The sequence below is a fragment of the Cibotium barometz genome, chromosome 33 (genome assembly GCF_041138505.1).
Source record: "Cibotium barometz isolate CiBa-2024 chromosome 33, ASM4113850v1, whole genome shotgun sequence".
Lineage (NCBI taxonomy): Eukaryota > Viridiplantae > Streptophyta > Polypodiopsida > Cyatheales > Cibotiaceae > Cibotium > Cibotium barometz.
This window is the reverse complement of record NC_141078.1, coordinates 23915938-23938618: the sequence shown is the minus strand read 5'-3', so window position 1 is coordinate 23938618 and position 22681 is coordinate 23915938. Positions and strand designations below refer to the sequence as shown.

Genomic DNA, 22681 nt, shown 5'->3' with positions numbered 1-22681 from the left:
ATCCACCAAGAGGTAGCCCATCCTACTGAGAATGCAAAACTTGCATCATTGAGTGCCATCACTATAGATGGTGTTGAGAACTTGCTCATGCAAGATGTCCTTGAGGTCTTGGATTTGAGGGAGGAAGAGTTGTACTGCCACCTTGTCTGGGATGTTGATGAAGACCTCATCGACTTTGACACTGTGGATGTCCCTCCTCCATAAGTAACTAAGATTGGCCGATACGATGGCATGAGCATGGATGATGTCTCTGCAATCATCCACATCCAAAGAAGTGTTGCAAAAACTATCTCAGATGCAAAATTTAAGAGGTTGCAGGAGGAGCTCTTTGGACCTCGACCACGCATTGACCTCTCGAAACCTCTACATGGTGATAGAGTGATCACTGGGGCAAACCTAGATGCACTGGTCGGGAAACAGAATGATGAGGCAAAGATGGTACGTAAAAAAATTTTTTATCTTCCTAAAAATTTTGGTGCGGGGCCTCTAGGGCCTGGGGACCCCACACATGTAATCTGGCATGCATCAGGGCCCTCCAAGCATGCCAGCCGAAGGCAGGCAAGGATGGCCATGATTCTGCATGCCAGATTACATGTGTGGGGTCCCCACACAGCTTTGGCTGGCATGCCTGGAGGGCCTCGATGCATGCCAGATTACATGTGTGGGGTCCCCAGGCCCCTAAGGCCCTGCACAGACAATTTCAACTCATTTGAAAATATTTTTTTCATGCAATTGTATTTTGGAATAATTTTTGATATTTTTATTTTTGCATGCAAATATTTTCTTCAGGAAATTGTCTATGTCAATGAGTTTGCATCAAGAGCTGGTGGAACAAGGGGTGGCAAAGGAAGAGTCCAGGATGCATCTTTTTGAAGGAGTATATTGGCAAGATCTTCCAAAACATCATTGTCTTTCACAAAGTATGCTCCAAGGCTTTAACAAAGTGTGCTGCATTCAAGTCCATGCTTGTGAAATCAAGCTTGGAGAAGGTGGTGCTTGTGAAGCGCTCCAAGCTCCTATAGATATTCAAAGCTCAGCGTGGAGGGAAGATTCATTCACGTGTTGGCCTAGGCCTTGCTAATTAATTATAATGTCACACTTACCATGTAATGTGTTATACTACTTGAAGCCTAGGCTTCAACAAACTGATGCATAGAATATACCAATCACCTCCTTAAACTCCTTGGAATCATCTGGTCCAAATGTCATCTTCTGCAAAAGCACTGCCAGTTTGTCAAGAGCAATCCACATCTTTTCCTTTTCTACTCTAGTCTTTCCTCCATTGCTTCGATCAAGAACGGCCATATGTAACTTTTTCCATGGTTCATATTTCTCTGGTTGTTGTACTAGTAGTTCTCCATTTGCATTTTGTGGTGCAGAGAGGAATTTCCTTGCTTTTGAGCCGCCAAAGCACGGCTTGCATGGTACATTGCTGCTTGCTCCAGACTTTTTTTTCATCCTTCTTTATTTCTACCTGGCCTCGATGTAAACCCATCCCAAATAATACTTTTTCCACCCTTTTACATATTTCTTGGGCATCAAAAGTTGGCTGCATTTTATAAGCAAAACACACATATTCATAAACCAATTTGTCTATGATCCTCGCTAGTGCATGCAAAGTGCAAAAGTGTACTCTTGTCAAGGGGGTGTCAAGAATAGAATCCCACTTAGGATCTACTCGTACCATTTGGTCCCCATGGCAAACAAATTGATCACGTGTAGGACACCCTTCTCTGCATCTTTCTTTCCATTATTTCTTCCCATTCTTACCTTTCTTTCTAGACCGCATACAATATATGCAAGGAAACTCTGCATTTGCTGCATTTGACACACCAAACATGCACTTCAAAGTTTTGAGATCTCCAGCAAGGTGCCATTCCACACTTGATACTCACCATAACCTTCCACGTGCAAACTTTCACCATGATTTTAACGTTGCACTGTATTAGGTATCTCTGTCAAGTTAAAGAAAATCTCCAAAATCCCATGATCTTCCTTTGGTACTTCAAATGCAACAAGCCACCAAATTTTATTCTCAGACTGTATACTAAAGTAATCAGGATGACCAGGCAAGATGTTAGGATCCAATGCTCTATTCATGAGAGTTAGACTAACACGTTCTAACTTCTGACCTTTGATAACCTATCAAGCTTCAAAACAAATTTTAGCTTGCCTCCACATTCTTGCAATAGATGTACTCTAAAATTTTACCATTAGAGATTGTAACTTGCATACATCTAATACAAAATTGTTATTTTTGTGCAAGACAAATGGCACTTCATTTGACCCATACTTGCATACATGTCAGTGACTTGGCTCACCAATTAATTGTTCCACCTTACTGTTTAATGATTGTTGTAATTGCACCACATGAAATCGTTTAGGAAGAGGCAATACCCTTTTCTTTTGTAACACTTTTTTAAACCTTGTATCTAAATGTTTGTATATCATGCCATAAGACTGAGAACTTATTCCTACCTTATCACATTGATGTGAAGAAATCACTTACCTCTTGTAAGCATTATATGATAACTTCATCACACCAAAACTGACTTAAACTTTGGGCATTGAAGCGCGGACTTCACCATATCTTTAGTGAGTACCTTTTCAATTCCTTGATTCACTTCATTTTCTAGATTGCTAAACATCTTTTGTATGTTATCATGTTGTACATAGATCCTTTGGCTGTATTGTCCACTTGTCTTTGCCAACATGTGCATAGGTTTATATGACCTTTGGCATTCACATACCTCCCGTGTCGTTGTGGGCCCATAAGTGACAGTGTTCTCTAGCATTGTCTTCATCTTCTTATTGCTAGCCTGTAAATCATTAACTTGGTTAATCAAACTGGCATTTTGCATTACCATGTCATGCATAGCATCTTGCAAAACATTGTTCTCTTCTTGTTTTGCCAACAATGATCTATTAAGTTTCATGATCTGTTGTGCAGGAATATGGGCTTGGGTTGCAAGTCTCCAAGTATAACCCTGTAATCCTGTATTACCCTCACAAACATACTTGACAAATGATGTTAGTCCTGAGAATTGGGGAGATTGTTGTATAATAGGATCAGGTGGATATATAGACCCATCAACCCAAAGATCTATATGTTTTTTCCCTGTTATTCTGTGTAATTGCATCACCGATGGATTCATCATTGATTGAAACCACAATTCTCTTGTGTACAATGGGGCATACTCTTCATCTAGCTGGAAGTGTATACTTCTCTTCTTAGAACTTCTTGCTTCCTAAAACATCAAAAAACTAGAAACACTTAGATACATCACTATCTCATGATTATTAACACATATTTGTAACTTAACACCAACTTTAACACATATTATTATTATTAACCAACAGTAATGTACATATGATTATTATTAACCAATAGTAAAACATATCTTACTATTAACTTTATTATTTACGAATAGTAATGCACATAAATAGGAAAACGTAACTTATAGAACTCAATTGAACATAACCAACATCAAAACATTGCTAACCTCCATTATTATTCTCTGTTGCTTCTCTGTGTTGATCTTTGTTGCTTCTTTTGTTGTGCTTCTTTCGTTGATAGCAAGATTAATGAAGAGGGAAATGGTTTGTTGGCTCCAAGAAAATGGCACCAAAAAATCAAATCACTCTTCATTATCCAGCTTTGTAGTAAACAAGTGCAATAGAACAAGAGGGAAATACAAACTGTTTGGAGATGCAAATTTGAAAGTAAAAGAAGAAATGAGCTATGGAAAGAAGAAATGACCTAAAGAGAAGAAGAAGCACTATCACAAAAAAAAGGAAAATTTGTAATGCACTATTTTTTAAAATAATAAATCTAAACACATTCTTAAAATCTTTAAAAAATGTCTATTCTCTTCAAATCTCTATAAAAAAAGATAAAAACACACCAAAATGTAGATAAAGCACGAATCTACGTACTTGTAAAAAGAAATCATGAAATATAAAGTACAAATCAAGATATTCCATTTTTAAGATAAAATCCTTCTAGAACCACAAAATGATTGTTTCTTCAGTCATTAATGAATCTGGGCATTTAAGAATGTCATATCTTTTGAGATATTTGAAACCAACTCAAATAAAAAAATAGTTTTTGAGATATTCGAGTTTTGAGCAAGTCTGGTAAAGTTCTTGGACAGTCAATAAAATAATAAGTGAATCTGTTATAAAAATAATATTTTAAGATGTACAAGATTCAAAAAGAGAAGAGAGAGGAGCAATATTATAACATTATTTTTACACTTTTCATTGATTCATTGAAGAGAGAGAAAGCCCTTAGAGGGTCAGTTTGTGAGTCTAAATTTTTCCTAATGAACCATCTACCTAACCTCTGAAGAGGTAGAAAAAGAAATCAAACCAGGATGGTTGTGGCTAGGATTTCCAACCCAATCAAGAACTGTACAATCCCTTGGTCTTGTAGACTCGCATGATGCTGACAAGAGCTTAATGGCTTTCCAAGTGTGGAAAACCTTAGGTACACTCGACGAACTTGGTTCTATCTTCCTTTAATGGTCATACTACAAGCTGCACTACTTCATATTAACATTGGAAATAATCTCGTAGAAGGTAGTTTTTATGTTATGACTGTAAGTGAGATAACCGAAGAGATTATTTAAAGTTGAACTTGGATGGCTCAAAAACAAATGTCATATTAATTGGGTTGATAAAATTGTCAAACTAACCGTATCCTGGTGCATGGTGAAGATATAGTTTCATTGGTCTCAGTGAAGAGCCAACTATAACCAATCCTCACATTTGGTGAGCTATAATTCAAGAAGAATTAGATGTAGATGAAGGAATTAAAGAATTAAGACAGAGCACCCAATTCATGAGCCAATCACATTGAAGGAGAACAACCCCTTGATGGAGGATACAACTCATCAAACTCGACTAAAACTGCTCAATTCTCAAGGCACCGGTCTCAGTGGAAACAAAAACATTTCAAATACCCTTTATACCTAAGATACACACATAGCTTCTGAGTTTCAAAGAACCAAGTGCACAATTTGTCTAAACAAGATAAATGGAGTCTGACAACAATGAAATCACCACTGCCTCCTCTTGAAAAATTTCTCCAAAGAAAGTATCATTTTTTTAAAAAAAATCTAAAGATCTTATAATAAAGCTTACAAAATGCAAAATTATTATTTTTTCAATGGGTTCCTTCTGGTAAAAAATGTGAAATTAATTAGAATTCTACATAGTTTAATCTACTTGATAAATTCATCACATAACCCTATCATGGCTTCTATACCAAAACAATGTGTTTAGAAATGGGTTGCAAAAAGAAAATGTACTGTAATGGCAAAGAAAACATTTTCAAATAAGTGGATTGAAGATCTGATACCATGTAAAGGAAAGGAAGTCTTGGAAACTGGGATATCACTTTGATGATTTGCAAATAGTTAATGAGCTAATCAAGGCCTTACCCTTGACTTCGAGACTAGTTTTAAGGGTCCAATTACCCTCCGATATGGATAAAAGTATAAAAATGACAGTGTCAAAAGTGAGGCATTGGATACTCCACACTTGATGTTTCCACCAACACTTACTTTCGGGATGCTTCTAGTAGTTCAATGCATGGATGCTTTTTCTTGATGAGTAATAACTTTGTCTGGGGTTCCTAAAAATTAATAGTTTTAGTATTATTGAAAAGCATCTTTTATGTAGATAATTTTTAAGTCTTTGATCATCCAATCAGAGTTATGGATGTGTCACGTTAAGGGTATCCTTGTCGACTTTCTTAAGAAAACTATCAAGTTAAGGGTGCTAAGGATATCCTTGCTGATTTTCTTAAGAAAACTATCAAAATTTTCTTTTTGCTTTCCACGCCTAGTAAAAAGGAGGGCCAAATGAGCTCAGCTCCAAAGAAGGCCTTACATGCATGTTTTAATGGTATGTATTTCAAGCATATCAAATCTTGTGCTCGTTAGATAATGGCAACCATATGTTTCAACTAGCTAAAGTACCCTCCTGACAAAGGTTACAAATTGGGATTTTTTGAACTATAAACAAGTGAGAAATTGACCTGAAATGCAATAACTTTTGCTTTGGTGGTCATAATAACTCCTAACCATGATAAAATGAAAGCTTATTTTTACTAGATGATAATTGACTATTTAAACGTCGTGAACAAGCTACATAATTCAAGATCTAACCTCTGTAGACTGTAATCTTGGCTACATAGACTCCAAATTTCCATGCCTAGTAATAAAACTCTCCCCTACCTGGTGTTAAGCCAATCTCAAAGGACTAAGGGATAAGGTAAACCATTATACTCATAAGCTTGTCAAACCAGTGAGAGTACTTACTTGTTTATCGTGGGATGAGAAAGGCTACCCATTTAGAGCTTGTCACACCAATGAGAGTATTTACTTGTTTATCATGAGATGAGAGTGGCTACCCATTTAGAGCTTTCCCAAGGGAGGCTCTCCAACCACTTGCCGAAGTAGCCAACTTGTGCTCTTAGCAAGAAACACTTAATAGGACTAACTAGCACCACATAATGACTTGATATCACTGACTAGCGCCACCTAATTAATTGTAAGGCACATTGCCACCATGATAACTAGTAGTCCAATTGCTACTACTACTACTGGAACTTGTTACCACTAATTAGCACTACCAAAAGAGCTATAAAACACTAGAACATAGTTTTCATTAACTACCTATGATAACTACCAAAACAGCTATAAAACACTAGAACATAGTTTTCCTTAACTACCTATGATAACTTGGTAGCACTAACTAGCACTACCACACTGAGTTGTAAGGCACTAGAATATTCCCATGATAACCAATAGTCTAAAGGCTAGTTTTAGTGGCACTTGTTAAGCAAAATAACTAGCACCAACTACTATACTATGAGGTACTATAATGCTACCATGATAACTAGTAGTCCAAAGGCTATTTTAGTGGCACTTGTTTTAGCACTAACTACCACCATCATGTGAAGTGAAAGGCATTAGAGTACTTCTATAATAACTAACATCCCATTTGATAATGATAATAGCACTTGTAAGTAGCACTACCTAGTGATCTATAAGGCACTAGGACACTGCAAAGATAATTAGCAGTCAAGATACTTGTTCTACAAGCACTTGTTAGCACTAACTGGCACTACCTTTCAAACTTAAAGACGTTGAATCATTGCTATAAAATAAGTAGCAAACTAGTTTTTACTATTAGTAGCAATTGTTAGCTAGCCATACCTACTTAACTATATGAAGCTCTAGAACTGCTATGATAAACTACCACTCCAAATGCTATTTTTAGTGGTAGGTGGGACTACCAATCCAAATGCTAGTTTTAGTGGGAGTAGTTAGGAATAACTAGCACCACCACATGAATTGTAAGACAATAGAATACTACCACCACACTTCCATACTACAAAACAAAATAGAGATAAAAAAATACTTCAAGGATAAGGATATTATTAATCCACTAACCTAGGGCATATTGAGAAGATGAATTATGTGCTACATAAATGATTTCCTTCCTATCCTTTTAAGGTATATATCTTTTAAGTAGGCCAAAATAAATCTACCTCCTACGTGATGGTGCTGCTCCCTTGTTATCCACCCCAGCGTGTAGACAAAGGGAGGTTTCCATCATCCTAAAGAAGCAGCCTAGATTTGGCTACATAAAACTTTCTTCTATGAATATTCAAAACCTTGGATGTTGCTGAAATTTTTAGCTTGGATGACCCATCCACTTTATTGTTGACTAACATCATTAAACTTGATTTTCTAAAAAACAGATCATTGGTAGACATTGGTTTCTTCACCATATCGAGCGTGTTGTGAACACAACCTAGTAGAGTTTCTTGGACATTATATTCATTTGATTTATGCTGAAGGTTTTTCATTATGGGATGATTTATCATTCTAGCGAATATGTCTCTTTTAGCAGCAATGTCGATTCTAGTCGTCTTATGAGAAAAAACGCTTGCAATACCATGACAAATCATTTGTCTCTTTGTCTCATCACGATCCTTCTGTACCTCACAGATTCTTTTCTTTGCTTTATTACAGTGATGCCTTTTCTATCGGGCCCATTGTTGCCTATCACAATTCGTTCTTCCTGAGCACAGTCAAGGTAGGTTTAGCATGCAAGAATGTCACATTTGCAAAGCATTTGTTGATGACCTGTGTAAGATGTTTGGTTGTTATTTTGCATTATACCCTCCATGTTATTTGTGTGTTTACGTGCATGTGTGCGTGTGCGTGTGCATGCGCATGTGCGTGTGCGTGCACGTGCGTGCGTGCATGCATGCGTGCGTGCGTGTGTGTGTGTGTGTGTGTGTGTGTGTGTGTGTGTGTGCGAGAGAGAGAGAGAGAGAGAGAGAGAGAGAGAGAGAGAGAGAGAGAGAGAGAGAGAGAGAGAGAGATCTTTCACGCCTATAAAGAGTACTTGCCACGCTCAGGGCTACATAGAGAGCGCCTCTTTGAGAGAGATAGAGAACGAGGGAGGGAGAGATGAGTGGATGTTGTGGGTCGTGGGAGGTTACAAAGTAGATATATAAAAAGGTAAAGAAAGCCTCCTATTTGAATTTATTTTTCCATCCTTTAAAAATCATGCTTGATAAATTAAAAAACTTTTGAAGAGAACTTGTAAACAATCCCACAAGTGATGTCTTGGACACCACTTTTGGTAGCAGTTTACCCTTTTACACACTAATGAAAAGTTGGAATGGAGAATCTTCCCCAAATTTTAGGATTCCAATAAATCTATATAACCTACTATAACACACATCCATATAACCTATTAACCAATATATAACACATTATTCCATATTTGTGTATGCCTCAATTGAAGTCATTAGGTATTGATATGATCATGTCTATTAATTGATTTATATTAATACTTATATTGATTGTTGATATTAATACCACTCATATCAATTCACCAATAAAGTAACACTCTCATTGGTGGATTGGATGCTACTCATTCTAGTCCATTGATGTTGTTAATAAATGTACTAATGTGAGAAACTTTCAAACTAGCACATACTAAAGTTAGGTTACATGTGAGTCAAGGCTTGCTAAATTTATACCAAGAATCATGCACGCAAGTCTATAATAAGTCATCAATTAAAAAAATTTATTCATGTCAACAATCAACACAAAGATTTTTTTTCAATCAACACAGAGATTCATAGGGAGGTGGAAATCCTTAGAAAGGATCCGAGTGACGCCAAATGAGGCTCTTCAAATCTTGTTTTAAGCCAAGTAATATTGTAGAATTAACCTCAATTCATCAAAGTTCATAAATGACATTCCTATTAGAGTTCATTGAATTATTATTACTCAGTATAGTGATCTTCAAGTCACAAGTCTACAAATATTTAGCAAATGCATGAGAGAGAGAGAGAGAGAGAGAGAGAGAGAGAGAGAGAGAGAGACTATCTCTTGTGTTGCCAGAGAACAAAGAGTACAAATTAAATTTCCTTATGTATACTCTAAAGATCATGTTAAGATAAAAATATTTTAGCTAGAATATGAATTTCTCTCATAGGAAATGTAGGGATTTAGGGTGAGATGTTATAATCACACGCCACATACACAATACAAATACCCAATAGAGCATTTGTAAGTATTAAAGACATTTATTTATTAAATGATGTAAACTATTGACACTGGGGGTGTACTTAACCCAAGAATATGTAAGAAAGCATGCAAGTGCAATGAAAGGGGTTTTGAACACAGCAATTTACTCGTAGCTATGTAAATTTTATATTAGATAAACATGTATCTTATATCTTTAGACTTTAGTATGCCTTGTATTGACACGAATTTGTAGAAAATGTACAAAATCTTCTTTCAATGTCAAAAAAAGCCCATAAGCACGATCCATGAATTATTCAACATGTTACATAAAAAACTAAAAATGTGCTAAGAAAATCTCTTATTGAAACAAACGTCTAGAAGTTTCAACAACGAGGTAGATCACTTGGTGGTGGTGGGAGAGTCTCCGAGGATCCCACGCCATTTAGGGTGATAAAGGCCATGTCCATGCCCCAAGACTGGTGGATATCAAAGTGGCAATGCACGAACCACACTCCTGCTCATTGACATCAATTGTGAATGCTTAGATTTTTCTATTTCACATAGAGAGAGAGAGAGAGAGAGAGAGAGAGAGAGAGAGAGAGAGATCAATATCAATGAAGCTAATAATGATCATTATGTTGATTAAATGTGCTAAAATCTTCAAAAAATTTACTTACATCAATATGTATGGTTACTTTCTATAATGATTACAATAGTACATTTGAAATTTGGATATCATCATTTAATGATTTAATTGAGATTAATATTATGTCTTGCTAGAGCAACAAATTTAATAGTAGTTTGAAAGGTAGATTAATATATTTTAAAGATCATGTTGGTGATTATATGTCTCAACAAGATTCATATTAACCTTTGTTTATTGGATTATGTGCATGCTTAGTCACTAAATCAATAAATAAGTTACCAATAATGTTAAAAATATCATTGTCTCATTCATTCTTCATAGAGATGAGCCCTACTTAACAATGCATGTGACTAGCTGGTGTGAGAATCTTATAAAGATCATTGGGCTTATTTAATTGGAATAGAAAATTGCATTGAGGTTCAAATTTGTTTGCATCATGTATCATGGTAATTTGTTGAAAGGAGAGGTTATAATTGGGTTATAATTAAGGTCATCTAGCTTGTGAAGTAGATGAAGTACCATATAAACCACACATGGTTCTAAGTCCTTCTAATAGTCTCTAGGGTAGAGGGGTCAATAACTTTATGCTTCCATTGAGTTTAGAATGATGCCCTTCATGTAAGGTCATTATAGCTTGAATACAATTCTGATTATCAGACAATGCAGCCAACAAAAATCTTCTTAATTGGTTGAAAGCTTGTATAAATAACTCACTTATGGAACTTATTATTTGTTCTCATTATAGCACTTGTTTTCATTATAGTGAAGTAACTCACTTATGGAACTTTGTTAAGTTTTTTCATTATAACACTTGTTTTCATTATAGCATATCACAAGTAGGTCTTTGGGAGAGTGGAACCCCCGTGTGGAAGGGGAGCATCTACTTGTGTTTAGTGAGTGTAATCATTCCAGAAAATCTATGGAAGGGGAGCACCTACTTGTGTGTAGTGATGAGTGTAATCATTCTAGCAAATATGTGGAAGGGGAGGACCCACTTGTGTGTAGTGAGTGTGTTCATTCTAGCAAATATGTGGAAGGGGAGCACTTATTTGTGTTTAGTGAGTGTAATCAGTGAGGGTAATCATTATGGCAAGTATGTGGAAGGGGAGCACCTACTTGGGGTGTAATCATTCTAGCAAATGTGTGGGAGGGTGGCACCTCCTTGTGGTAGTTAGTGAGTGAACACTGCAGAAGCAACACTTTGGTGGCACCAGCTCCTTGTGGTAGTTAGTGCAACTACTGTAGAAGCAACACTTTGGTGGAACTTCATAGTGTTGAATGAGAGAGTGATAATGGTGGGTATCTGTGTGAGCTCAACCTCCTTGTGGTGTGTAGAGATTGAGGGCGGGTGGCAGCTAGCTCCTTGTGCAGGTGGGCCGGCCTCGGGACTATTTGACACCCCTTTTTTCAAAGGGGATCAATGGTGGACATTGCCGTTCAAAAATCGAGGATCGAGTGGGCCGTCGGATTTTTGTGATCCATGTGTAATCCCTCTGAAATCCAAGTGTGAACCCTGTGTGATCCTATCTTGGCATTTGGCTCCCTTTCGGATTTTTGTGATCCATGTGTAATCCCTGTGAAATCCAAGTGTGAACCCTGTGTGATCTAAAGGATGGGATCACACAGGGTTCACACTTGGATTTCACATGGATTACACATGGATCACAAAAATCCGATGGCCCACCCGATCCTCGATTTTTGAGCGGCAATGTCCGTCATTGATCCCCTTTGAAAAAAGGGGTGTCAAATAGTCCCGAGGGTGGGCCGGGGTGGAGATCGAGTGTGCGTGGTACATGCAGGTTCTTACTGATAGAATAGTTCCTTCTGGTGCAACTTCATGGTTCTAACATGCTTCTAATACTAGGGTAGAGCATAATTATAAAAGCAGGAGATGACGATGATGATACCTGGATTAATGGCTTGGAATCTGACAGCAGCCCAGCCTCCAGGGGGGACGGCGATGGTGTTTCTGGAGTGGGGGTTGACGAGGTTGAAGGTGGCAGGGTCAGTGGAGGGGTTGAAGGTGCCATTGCCGGTGCCCACAACGTAGAAGCTCTGACCATGGAGATGGATGGGGTGGGACTCAAAGAAGAGGGTGGCCGTGTCTTGGTACACCACCTGCACCGTGGTGTTGAAGGGGATCACCCTCACCCTCGTCCCAGGCAGCGCTGACTTGTTCACCGGATCCACCGCTGTGTAATTGTACTGAAACAGCGGAACATCAGGAAAATCCGTCGTGTAATTTGCATTCACGTGATTGTAATACGCCTGCATCACATTAGCAACAACACTAATAGAATTACCAACTCTGTAACATAATTGCTTCCAATGTAAACCCATATTCCCCTCCAATAATTCTTCCCCCCCCCCCCTCCCCCCCCAAAAAAAAAAAAACAAGTAATAATTGGATGAAATTATGAACATAATTACTTCAAATGTTCCCTTCCAATAATTTTTCAAAAAAAAACAGTAATAATTGGATGAGAAAATGCTTGTTCAAGAGACCGAAATAATTGGATGCAATTATGAAGAAAATGCTTCTTCAAAATTGCCTAAGAAGAATTCACTCAAAAACACTCCCCCCCAAAAAAAAAACACACAACATGCATTTCATAATGATACATATTACATAGTACCCAAAAAAACACAGAACAGACATTTCAGAATGATACATATTACATAGTATATATAGTGTAATCATTGTACACTATTAATTCACGGTTCACCTAAGGGCATTAACATGTATTCATTATAAGGGCATTAACATGTATTCATTATAATGATACATGTTACGTATTCATTATAATGATACATGTTACTTGGTATATAGTGTACTCATTATACACCATTAATTCACCAAAGGGCTATATAATATGGAAATGCCAAGCTCTTAGCCTAAATGTGTGTGTGTCTAGGAAGATGAACAGAGGACTCAGGAGACTCCCCATCCATGCGCTTGTGGGAGTGATCTCCCCCAATTTTCGGGGCTAAAGATACATCTATGCATGCCATTTTGTTTTATTTAATCATGGGGGGCCCATGTATTGGCCACTCGATTGAGCATCGTCGGCATCTTGGGATGAGCACACACATATATCTAAGGGCATGTTCACATGCCAACAGAGATGTCAACCACCCACCAACCACAACCAATGTTCGAGCAACTCTTTTTACTAAACCTTGCATGAATCCTTTTGCCCCATGATTGAGGAGGAAATTATCATTTTGAGCAAGCAATTTCTTTATATTTTTTCCGAAATGTAACTAAATCTTAAAATTTTTGAAGAGGTTTTCTTTTTTTCTCCCATAGTTCTGAAAAGGTTTTCCCTAAAGTTGAACAAGTTGAACAAGTTTTTCCTAAAGTTGAACAAGTTTTAGGCTAAGTCAAACTTATCTTTTCCCGAACCTTGGCCACAACTCGGAATCCAAGTGGGCGACCCTTTGATGCACTGCCCAAAAGTCGACAACCGGCGGGGCCATCACACTTTTTGCATACATGGATTATTATGCGTGCTGTAGAGCTCCCTACAATGGCTCTTCGTAGAATTAATTGTTAGCAAAGTTTAAAATTTAAAATTTTTGTGTGGACTGATTGCATGGAGCCCAAATGCCAAACCAATTGGAAAGGAGTGAATAGGCCTAAGCACACAAGTGACATGACTTTTGAACCTAGGCTCCAATTCCACAACTTAAACTTAGGGGGGTATGGCTTCTTTTTACTTTCTCTCTCTCTCTCTCTCTCTCTCTCTCTCTCTCTCTCTCTCTTTTTCTCTTATTTCTTTTTTTGGCAAGAGTATGTACTAAAATCACATGCCATCACAATGTACTAGAAACCACATGCCATCACAATGTACTAGAAATGGAGTTAGTACATGCCATAACATTGTACTAGAAATGGATGTGAACTGAACCCCAACATAAAGTATGAGGCTGCTGATAATACCTGCAAGATGTTGAAGTTGGAAGGAGTGACAAAGGTGATGTTGCTGATGGTGGATCTGAAGATGGTGTTATTGGGGCCAAGACAGGTGGCACCAGGGGGGCAAGGCTGCAAGGCATAGCCAACAGTGTGGAGAAGGTCAAGGTCTACAGACTGTGGGACATCATAGTAATAGTAACCTTGGGAGAAGCTGAGGCCTCTGAGGCTTTGGGTGAAGTTAGCTTGGAAAGCAGTATCATTGAAGATGGGGAAGCTGGGCAAAGCCAGGCTGCCTGAAGCAGAGGACTGAGCCCCTTGGTACCTCAGGATAGCAGTAGTGGGTGTCTGTGGGAAGGGCACTTGGCTTATGTTGGGCACTGAATACACTGATGCTGCAATATAATACTCCCCTATTGAATTGTTTGTTGTAATTAGCACATTTGTTGTCTGCCCGGGTGCCAGCATTATTATGTCCCTTGTCAGCTCCTCTGTGTACTCCGCATCTGCCTCCACCACTGTTAAACTGTGATTTGCCACCGCAAAATACATCTGGAAATTCACCGCCGCATTAATTATCCTCAACATGTACGTTTCCCCCTGTGACACATCGTAATACACCGTCCCTGCAACGCACAGTTTTCACCTACTATTAAACCATAACCCTCGCACTAATTGATCGTATTTAACGAGCTTTCCATTCATCTTATAAACTTAATTGGTGTTATTAATCTGTAGTCAGTGGTAAATTACCAAGTTACCAAACGAATTATAGCAGTAACGTAACCCTAGTACTAATTAATAGGATTTAGGGAGCTTGGCTTCCTGGACGTGCAGCTAAGCATATAAACTTAATTGCTTTCAGTGGTTTAGTGTTTGGTAATTAGTAGCATAATTAGCAAATTAATAGGAATGGGCGTGCAGGTACGCATATGAACTTAATTACTTTGAGTGGTTTAGTGTTTGGTAGTTAGTAGCATAATTAGCAATGGGCGTGCAGGTAAGCATATGAACTTAATTACTTTCAGTGGTCTAGTGTTTGGTAGTTAGTAGCATAATTAGCAAATTAATAGTAATGAGTGTGCAGGTAAGCTTATGAACTTAATTACTTTCAATGGTTTAGTGTTTAGTAGTTAGTAGCATAATTAGCAGATAGCAGTAATTAAATAGCCTACCATCAGACGAACAATTGTACAGGTTGCCAGGTTGGCCGTTGATTGTAATTGCATCCGAGACATTGTATGTTCCTCCGGTAGCTAATGCCTGTGCAATGATGTCTTCTACATTTGCATTCCACCACTCACCTAAAGAATTTAGAAAGACCCAATTAGGGTGCCCAAGTTAATCAGATCAATACATTTGATTAATGTTGCAGAGCTGAAGATTAAGGCTAAGCTAATCTCCTTGTGCTGCATGCTATAATTAGAGGGACTATTTAACTCTAATTTACAAAGACCCAATTAGGGTGCCCAAGTTAATCAGATCAATACATTTGATTAATGTTGCAGAGCTGAAGATTAAGGCTAAGCTAATCTCCTTGTGCTGCATGCTATAATTAGAGGGACTATTTAACTCTAATGCAAGGTAGAAAATTGCTTCAGACAGCCTTTTTGCTGTGCATATTGTTAGCAGACATTAATACATGCCATTAAATAGAGGCACTCTTCAACCTTAAGGCAAGCTAAATTACTCCCTTAATTAGCAATTTTTTGCCAAATTTTAATCTGCTATGAAGGATTGCAGTTACCTAAGAGGAGGGGTGGCAGCTCCTGGTGAGGTTTTGTGAAAGGGTAGGGTGTTTTGTTCTTGGGGAGTATAATGAAGGCTCCATAAGCTGTAGCTCTCAACCAACTGTAATGTGCATGCCAGAAGAGGGTGCCTCTTTGGCCAATAATTTGGAATCTGTGAACATAAGATTGGCCAGTTTGAATGGGGCACTGGGTGATGTAGGCAGGCCCATCTGCCCATGCAGAGAGCAGCTGCCTTACTCCATGCCTGCACAATTGATGTAGTGATTAGCTTAATTTTTGCCATTAACGCCCACTTTAAAACCTTGATCTTTTGCATGGTTAGTTCAATGTAGTGTCACTCCATGTCTGCACAATTAGCTTAATTTTTGCCATTAATAACCACACTAAAACCTTAATCTTTTGTATGGTTAGTGCAATGCAGTGTTACCCAAGCCTGCAAACTTTATGTTAATTAGCTTAATTTGTACCATTAATGCACCCCACTTTATGTTAATTTGTCCCATTAATGCGCCCCACTTTAAAACATTTGCATGGTGAGACTGCAATGTAGTGCTACTCCATGTCTGCAAAATTGTGCTAATTAGCTTAATCTGCGCCATTAATGCCCACTTAAAAGCCTTAATCTTTTGAATTATGGTTAAGCAACAGAGAGTATTTACCAGTGGATAGTTGCATTGTAGGATACCAAATTGGTCACGTTAACCACCACCTTGTCACCTTCTCTCACGTAATTAGTTGGGCCTGGGAACTCACCGTTCACTGAGACCAGAGATTTCGTGTGGCAAAGGCGTGTAACGCTAGCATATTGTATCTGCATGCATGCATTCACGTCTTAATTATTTACCTTTCTGTTAATCCATGTTAATAATGCAGGATTAACATGTAATCCCTCCACTGCAGAATACTCCAACTGTTAATATTGCAAGCCATTAAACATACTATAAGATTTCACTCCATTGAAATATAAGGTTTAGAAAGTGCAAGATTAAGACTAAATATTGAATTTCAAAGACATTAAACATAATAGACAATTTAAGACTAAAGTGCAAGTTTAAGACTAAAATGATTGAATTTCAAAGACGTTAAACATTAGACAATTTTACTCTAGTGAAATAAGCTTAGGAAGTGTAATTTTGAGGCAAATAAAGAAGGCTCATTAGGAGGGACAATTATGCATATAATGTAAAGGCAAATTATATGAGGATGGATTAAAACTAGAAGCACACACACCGTAAAGTTGAAGTATCTAGTCTCAGCAAAGGCAGGGTGGCAAAAGAAGAGCAATGGTATAGAGAGGCAAGTGATGATGATGAGGGAAGGGCTCACTGATCTCAAGCTATATGATGCCATGATCATTATTTGGCAACAGTTTTGCCTCCTTGTTTTTCCTTTTATAGTCTCTACCTCAACTTGTGAACATTGAAACACAAATGGGCACCCTCCAAAATGGAGTCCTCTCCTCTCTTTCACACCTACAACTTAATGTCCACCAAAAGGCTAGGGACAAGTGCTCAATGAGCTAGTGGTGAAGGGGAGAGCCTACATATATGTAGGGAAATGTTAACGGTTTGTGGGATTAATGGAATAGATCTGGTGGACTAATACATGATTAATGGATTAAATTTGGTGGACTAATTCATGGGGTTAGACTGATTCCATCTCCCCTTGTGGACTGGTTCAATTTCCCCTTGTGCACTCTCTTCTTAAATGCCAACATTTGGACTTTGCATCCCTTCTTGCATTAGTCTAATGGGATTTGGTGGTACGTATATTACTTTTTCAAGTTTGCTTGTAGAAAAACTATAGAAGCAATAGGTAGTTTTTCACAAGGCAAAGCTTCCCCATCATTTAATAAAATTATAATCACCATCACAAACCCATTACTGCCCTAAGCACCACATGGTCGTGTTTGAAAAACTATTTTTACCGAGCCCTTACATCAATCCTTTTCACAATGGATTGAATAGAAATTTGTAATGCACTTTTTTAAACTTTAATCCATTTATAACTAAATCTTAAAATCCAATTACAACTCAATCTTACAAATATTGAGGAGTTCTCTCCTATCAATTTAAGATGGCTTTTCACGAAATCGAACAAGTTCTAGGCTAAGCAAAATTATCTTTTCTAGAACCCTGTGCTAATGTTTGAAATGGCCCAAGAAGGCTCAAGCTCAGACCACAAGAGTCAAATGATGAGATTGGTGTGTGCAAAGATTCCATTCTTCAATGACATCATATTTTGAAGAGTTGTTTCCTTGTCAATGGTCCTCTAAGAGTCCAAAGAACTCAAATATTAAGGTTGCTCCAATGCTTCCATTCTTCATCATTTTATATTACTAATTTGTTGTTATCAAAGGTAAGTATTATAAATATAAAACTTATTTAGATTAAGGTCTCCTAATGGTACATATTTATGACATATAGCTGACTGCCATGTACATAATTGTGGGTTAATTGGGAGGCTTAATGGCACATATTTGTGACATTATGGAATCCAAAATTATAGTATGTGCTCATCATTGAGAAGGGAAAGCCATATGTGGAAGGTTTTTTTAAATGTGAGTGGGTACAAAAATTACATGCTATGAGGATAGATTCAAGCCTAGTATATCCACTTAGGGAGGCAGGGAGAAAGCTTTGTCAATAAATTTGTTAAGGAGGAGGGTTGTTTTCCAAATTGTTAAATTATAAATATGTAGCAATATATTGTTAAATTATAAATATGTAGAAATATATTGTAATTGCCATGAGTTTTTTACATCATGTAGATGCTCATGTGTCAAAATCTACTAAACTTTGTGTTTTTTTTATCAATAATAATTATATATATTACCTAAGAAAGTGTCCAGAAAACTTGAGTAAACTGTCCAAAAACTTTGAGTACAACCAAGGAACCTATAAACTACTGATGTTTACAGATCATTTTTATCCTCATTTTGTAATATCAACTCTCTCTCAGAGATGGTGACATGAGGATGAGTGTTATCTTTTTGTAATATCTCTAAATCTTCTGTTGAAAAAATAGTCATTAAAAGGGGAAAAGAGTGCTGATTGCCATGTGCATAATTGTGGGCTAATTGGGAGGATAAAAACATCTTTTTTAGGCTGCAAGCATGGGTTGGTGCGATACCAGCATCTGCACAGTCTTCCATGCATACCCTCCCCACTCTCTCTCTCTCACTCACTCTCACACACACACACACACCCACTAACTCTCTCTCTAGCGCGCGCTCTTTCACTCACGCGGACACACACCCACACTCTCTCTAGTCTCTCTCTCTCTCTCTCTCTCTCTCTCACACACACACACACCCACTCTCTCGCTCTCTCTCTCTCTCAATCACGCGGACACACCGAGTAATTCTCTCTAGTACTCTCTCTCACACACACCATATCTCTCTCTCTCTCTCTCTCTCACACACACACACACACACACTCTCTCACTTACGCGGACACACACCCACTAAGTCTCTCTCACACACGCACTCTCTCTCTCTCTCTCTCTCTCTCTCACACACACACACACACACACTCTCCCACTCTCTCTCTCTCTCAGTCTGCTCACTCACGCGCTCGCGCACGCACACACGTACACTTCTGCCGTCCACCTTCCCGTGACAAGATTTTGCAGTTGAAGTGTCCACATAGTAGAGTACCCTTTTGATGCAATCGTGCAGTTTGTCAACCTCGCATGAAAATAGTGGCTTGCAGCTGCCTTTTCCTGTGTGCACGATGGGACACACTGGACTGTGGAAATCACTTGCTGTTATTGAAAATTTTATCATCTCAAAGCGTTCTTTCAATTGAAGTGCCTTGCACGTTCTCTCTCTCTCTCTCTCTCTAACACACACACACCCACCCCCTCTCTGTCTGTCTCCTGTCTTCTAGTCTCTCTTGAGGAATCAAACACTCTCTCTCTCTCTCTCTCTCTCTCTCTCTCTATAACACACACACCCACCCCCGCTCTAACTATATCCTGTCTTCTAGTCTCTCTTGAGGAATCAAACACACTCTCTCTCTCTCTCTCTCTCTCTCTCTCTCTCTCTCTCTAACACACACACACCCACCCCCTCTCTAACTATATCATGTCTTCTAACACACACACGCACCCCCACCCTCTCTCTAACTATATCTTGTCTTCTAGTCTCTCTTGTGTGAGGAATCAAACACACACTCTCTCTCTCTCTAACAAACACACACACCCACCCACCCCCTCTCTAACTGTCTCCTGTCTTCTAGTCTCTCTTGAGGGATCAAACACTCTCTCAGTCTTCCTTTTCGTACACTTCCATGACCTTTGTGCATGCTAATATATAATAAATGTATAGGATCTATAGTTGGACTTTATATAGCTTACAGTGTTTTGCAAACTACAATGCAAGGAGTCCAAATTCTCAACCATTCCAACAAATCAACCTTGGGAAAGCAATCCCCACTTTTTTTCTTCAAAAGTTGTAGAGGACTTTACCACATGTGGCCCTAGTAAACTAGCTCCTATTCATTGAATCTAGTAGATCAAATCGCCAACTTTTTTTCCAACTAGCTCCTATTCATTAAATCTAGTAGATCAAATCCTATTCTTTGTGGACCTTTTCAGCATTGACCGAAGTAAAGAGTGTGCATAAAATGCTCGATGGGATTATAAAATAGCTCTAATTCAACGTTTCGTTCCTTCATCAATTAAAAAGATGAATGGAATAGTATTTCAAAGTGGTTACAATGGCAAAGTATTTCAAAATTGTTATGACAAAGGTGATTGAAATTTGGTACCAAAAGCTGTGTGTTCCTATTTGTTTATGATTTTAAATCGTTACCATGCTAGAGCAAGCCTAGTAATGTTTATTTTAACTTTCAAAAGTTTGTCATGCATAGTGTCTTTACATTACTAATTCCACTTTGATAGCATTTCGAACCTATTTCATACTAGGGCCATTAATGGTGGGTGGCTAGAGTACCCATCCAAGAACATGGGGTAGGTGAATTCTTGATTTGAGGTTCATGTTAGAGGCCAAAACATGATCATATATATGTGCATAGCCATGAGAGAGCCTAAAGATAGTTAATCCAAACATGTTAGAGCCAAGAGAGAGCCTAAAGATAGTTAATCCAAACATGTTAGAGCCAAGAGAGAGCTTAAAGATAGTTAATCTCCAAGGTTTCAATTGCTTGCTTTGAACCCTCACTTTGGTCCAATATTTTTTAATTGCATTGCAAGAAGAATTTCTACAAGGGCATATATTAATCCAAGGCATACTAAAGTCCACATTTGGCCCATACATCAACTAGTTGCAAAGCAATTGATGATGCAAGCACGATCATAGTTGTATGCACATACATCATTGCCATGTTGGAGGCTCTTGATGTCAACGGTGGTGGGGATGATGCCTCATATTGTGTTATTTTAATTCAATCATGGAGAATCACAACAAGAAATAGGGGGGTATAGCTGTGTTTTTTCCTATGAAGAAATCATAGGATCTAGAGAGAAAAAAGATCATGTTTCGTAGGCGATTGTAGAGGTGGTTGGTAATGTGGCTTGAGTTTGAGCGAGGAGCCTTGTATAGCGCATTCATAACCATGTTATAACCGTATTTTTAACCATAAAACAAAAAAGGAAAATCACAAAAAATTGGGACAGAATAGGGGAGATAAATCTTACCCATTCTACTCTAAATTTTTTTAGTTAAATTTAAGTGTGCATCATCAAGAGCAAGAACACATCGAGAATATTTAAGAAAATGTCAAACACCCCCCCCTAACCAACATGGCACGACCGAGGCCACCATCGACCGATAGTAATTATTGTATGGTCTCCAATCGTACAGTGTTGGTTGGGGGGTGTTTGACATTTTTTTCCCATTATGTCTAACCCAGGGTGTTCCAAATACCTTTAACATACCTTGAGAAGGACTAAAAAACCATCTTGAAAAATAAATAAATAAATTCATCCAAAACTAGCCAGAGGCTTTGATTAAGTTTTAAAAATGGAATTCATTTTTTTGATATTTTTTTGAACCAGTAGGCCTCCATGTAACCTATGACAGATAGTATGAAAAAAAATGTGAAACACCCCCAACCAACACGGCGTGACCAGAGGCCGAATTCCACTAGCACAACCTTGGTCATCCGAAACTAACCAAACGCTTCGGTTGAGTGAAAAATTTGAATTACTTTTTTTGATGTTTTTTTGAACTAGTAGACCTCCATGCAGCCTATGGTGGGAGATAGTATGAAAAAAAATGTCAAACACCCTCCAAACTAACACGGTATGACTAGAGGACAAATTCCACCAGCACAACCTTGGTCATGCTAGGTAGGATGGGGAAGTGGTAGCTTAAGTTGTTGGTCCCTCTCAAAGGGTACAACCTTAAATTATACTTCATATTAAATCAAATGTATATAAATATAGATTTTTGAAGAGACCAAATCAGTTTACTTTCATTAAAATCAAGGGTTACAAAGTAAATAAACGATGAAGTCATTAAAAAACTACTCTATTTGGCCTTTATCCTAAGCTATAATTGCCACGAATTCTCTTGGCCAATTGCATGTCTTTGTCTTTTATTGTTATGGATGCCACATAGGTTTCATCTTGAGCTATTTTACGAACCACACATTGAAAAGGTGCTCTCTGACATGCTTGATGATAAGTTTTCTACATTGTTCTTATTTCCCTAAGGGCTTTTGACATGAGGCTTGGTTCTTTTCTTCTTTTTAAATGTTGGGAGTGCTAGTGGCTTCACTTTAAGTGTAATCTTTGGCTTCTTATTGAAGCTCTCTTTTCCCCAAGGCCTAGATGGCCC

The 22681-nt window shown here is 38.1% G+C and overlaps 1 protein-coding gene across 1 annotated transcript; it reads right to left on the bottom strand.

Moving 5' to 3' along the window:
• Positions 1 to 9809: 9809 nt before the first annotated feature.
• LOC147619416 (putative laccase-11) lies at positions 9810 to 17619 on the bottom strand. Its single transcript, XM_086773061.1, has 7 exons — positions 17107 to 17619; positions 16536 to 16687; positions 15873 to 16120; positions 15301 to 15429; positions 14153 to 14751; positions 12117 to 12477; positions 9810 to 10077 (listed from the first exon to the last, which is right to left on the bottom strand). Exons 1-7 carry the CDS (start codon positions 17230 to 17232, stop codon positions 9947 to 9949), a joined length of 1746 nt encoding a protein of 581 aa, XP_086629187.1. The 5' UTR covers positions 17233 to 17619; the 3' UTR covers positions 9810 to 9946.
• Positions 17620 to 22681: the final 5062 nt, after the last annotated feature.

Excerpts from the sequence above, each read along its gene's own strand:
- LOC147619416 (XM_086773061.1), bottom strand. The coding sequence starts at position 17,232 with ATGATCATGGCATCATATAGCTTGAGATCAGTGAGCCCTTCCCTCATC. Across the intron at positions 14,752-15,300 it reads GTACAATTGTTCGTCTGATG|GGACGGTGTATTACGATGTG; the intron begins GTAGGCTATTTA and ends TGTGCGTTGCAG. Across the intron at positions 12,478-14,152 it reads CCAACTTCAACATCTTGCAG|GCGTATTACAATCACGTGAA; the intron begins GTATTATCAGCA and ends AATGTGATGCAG.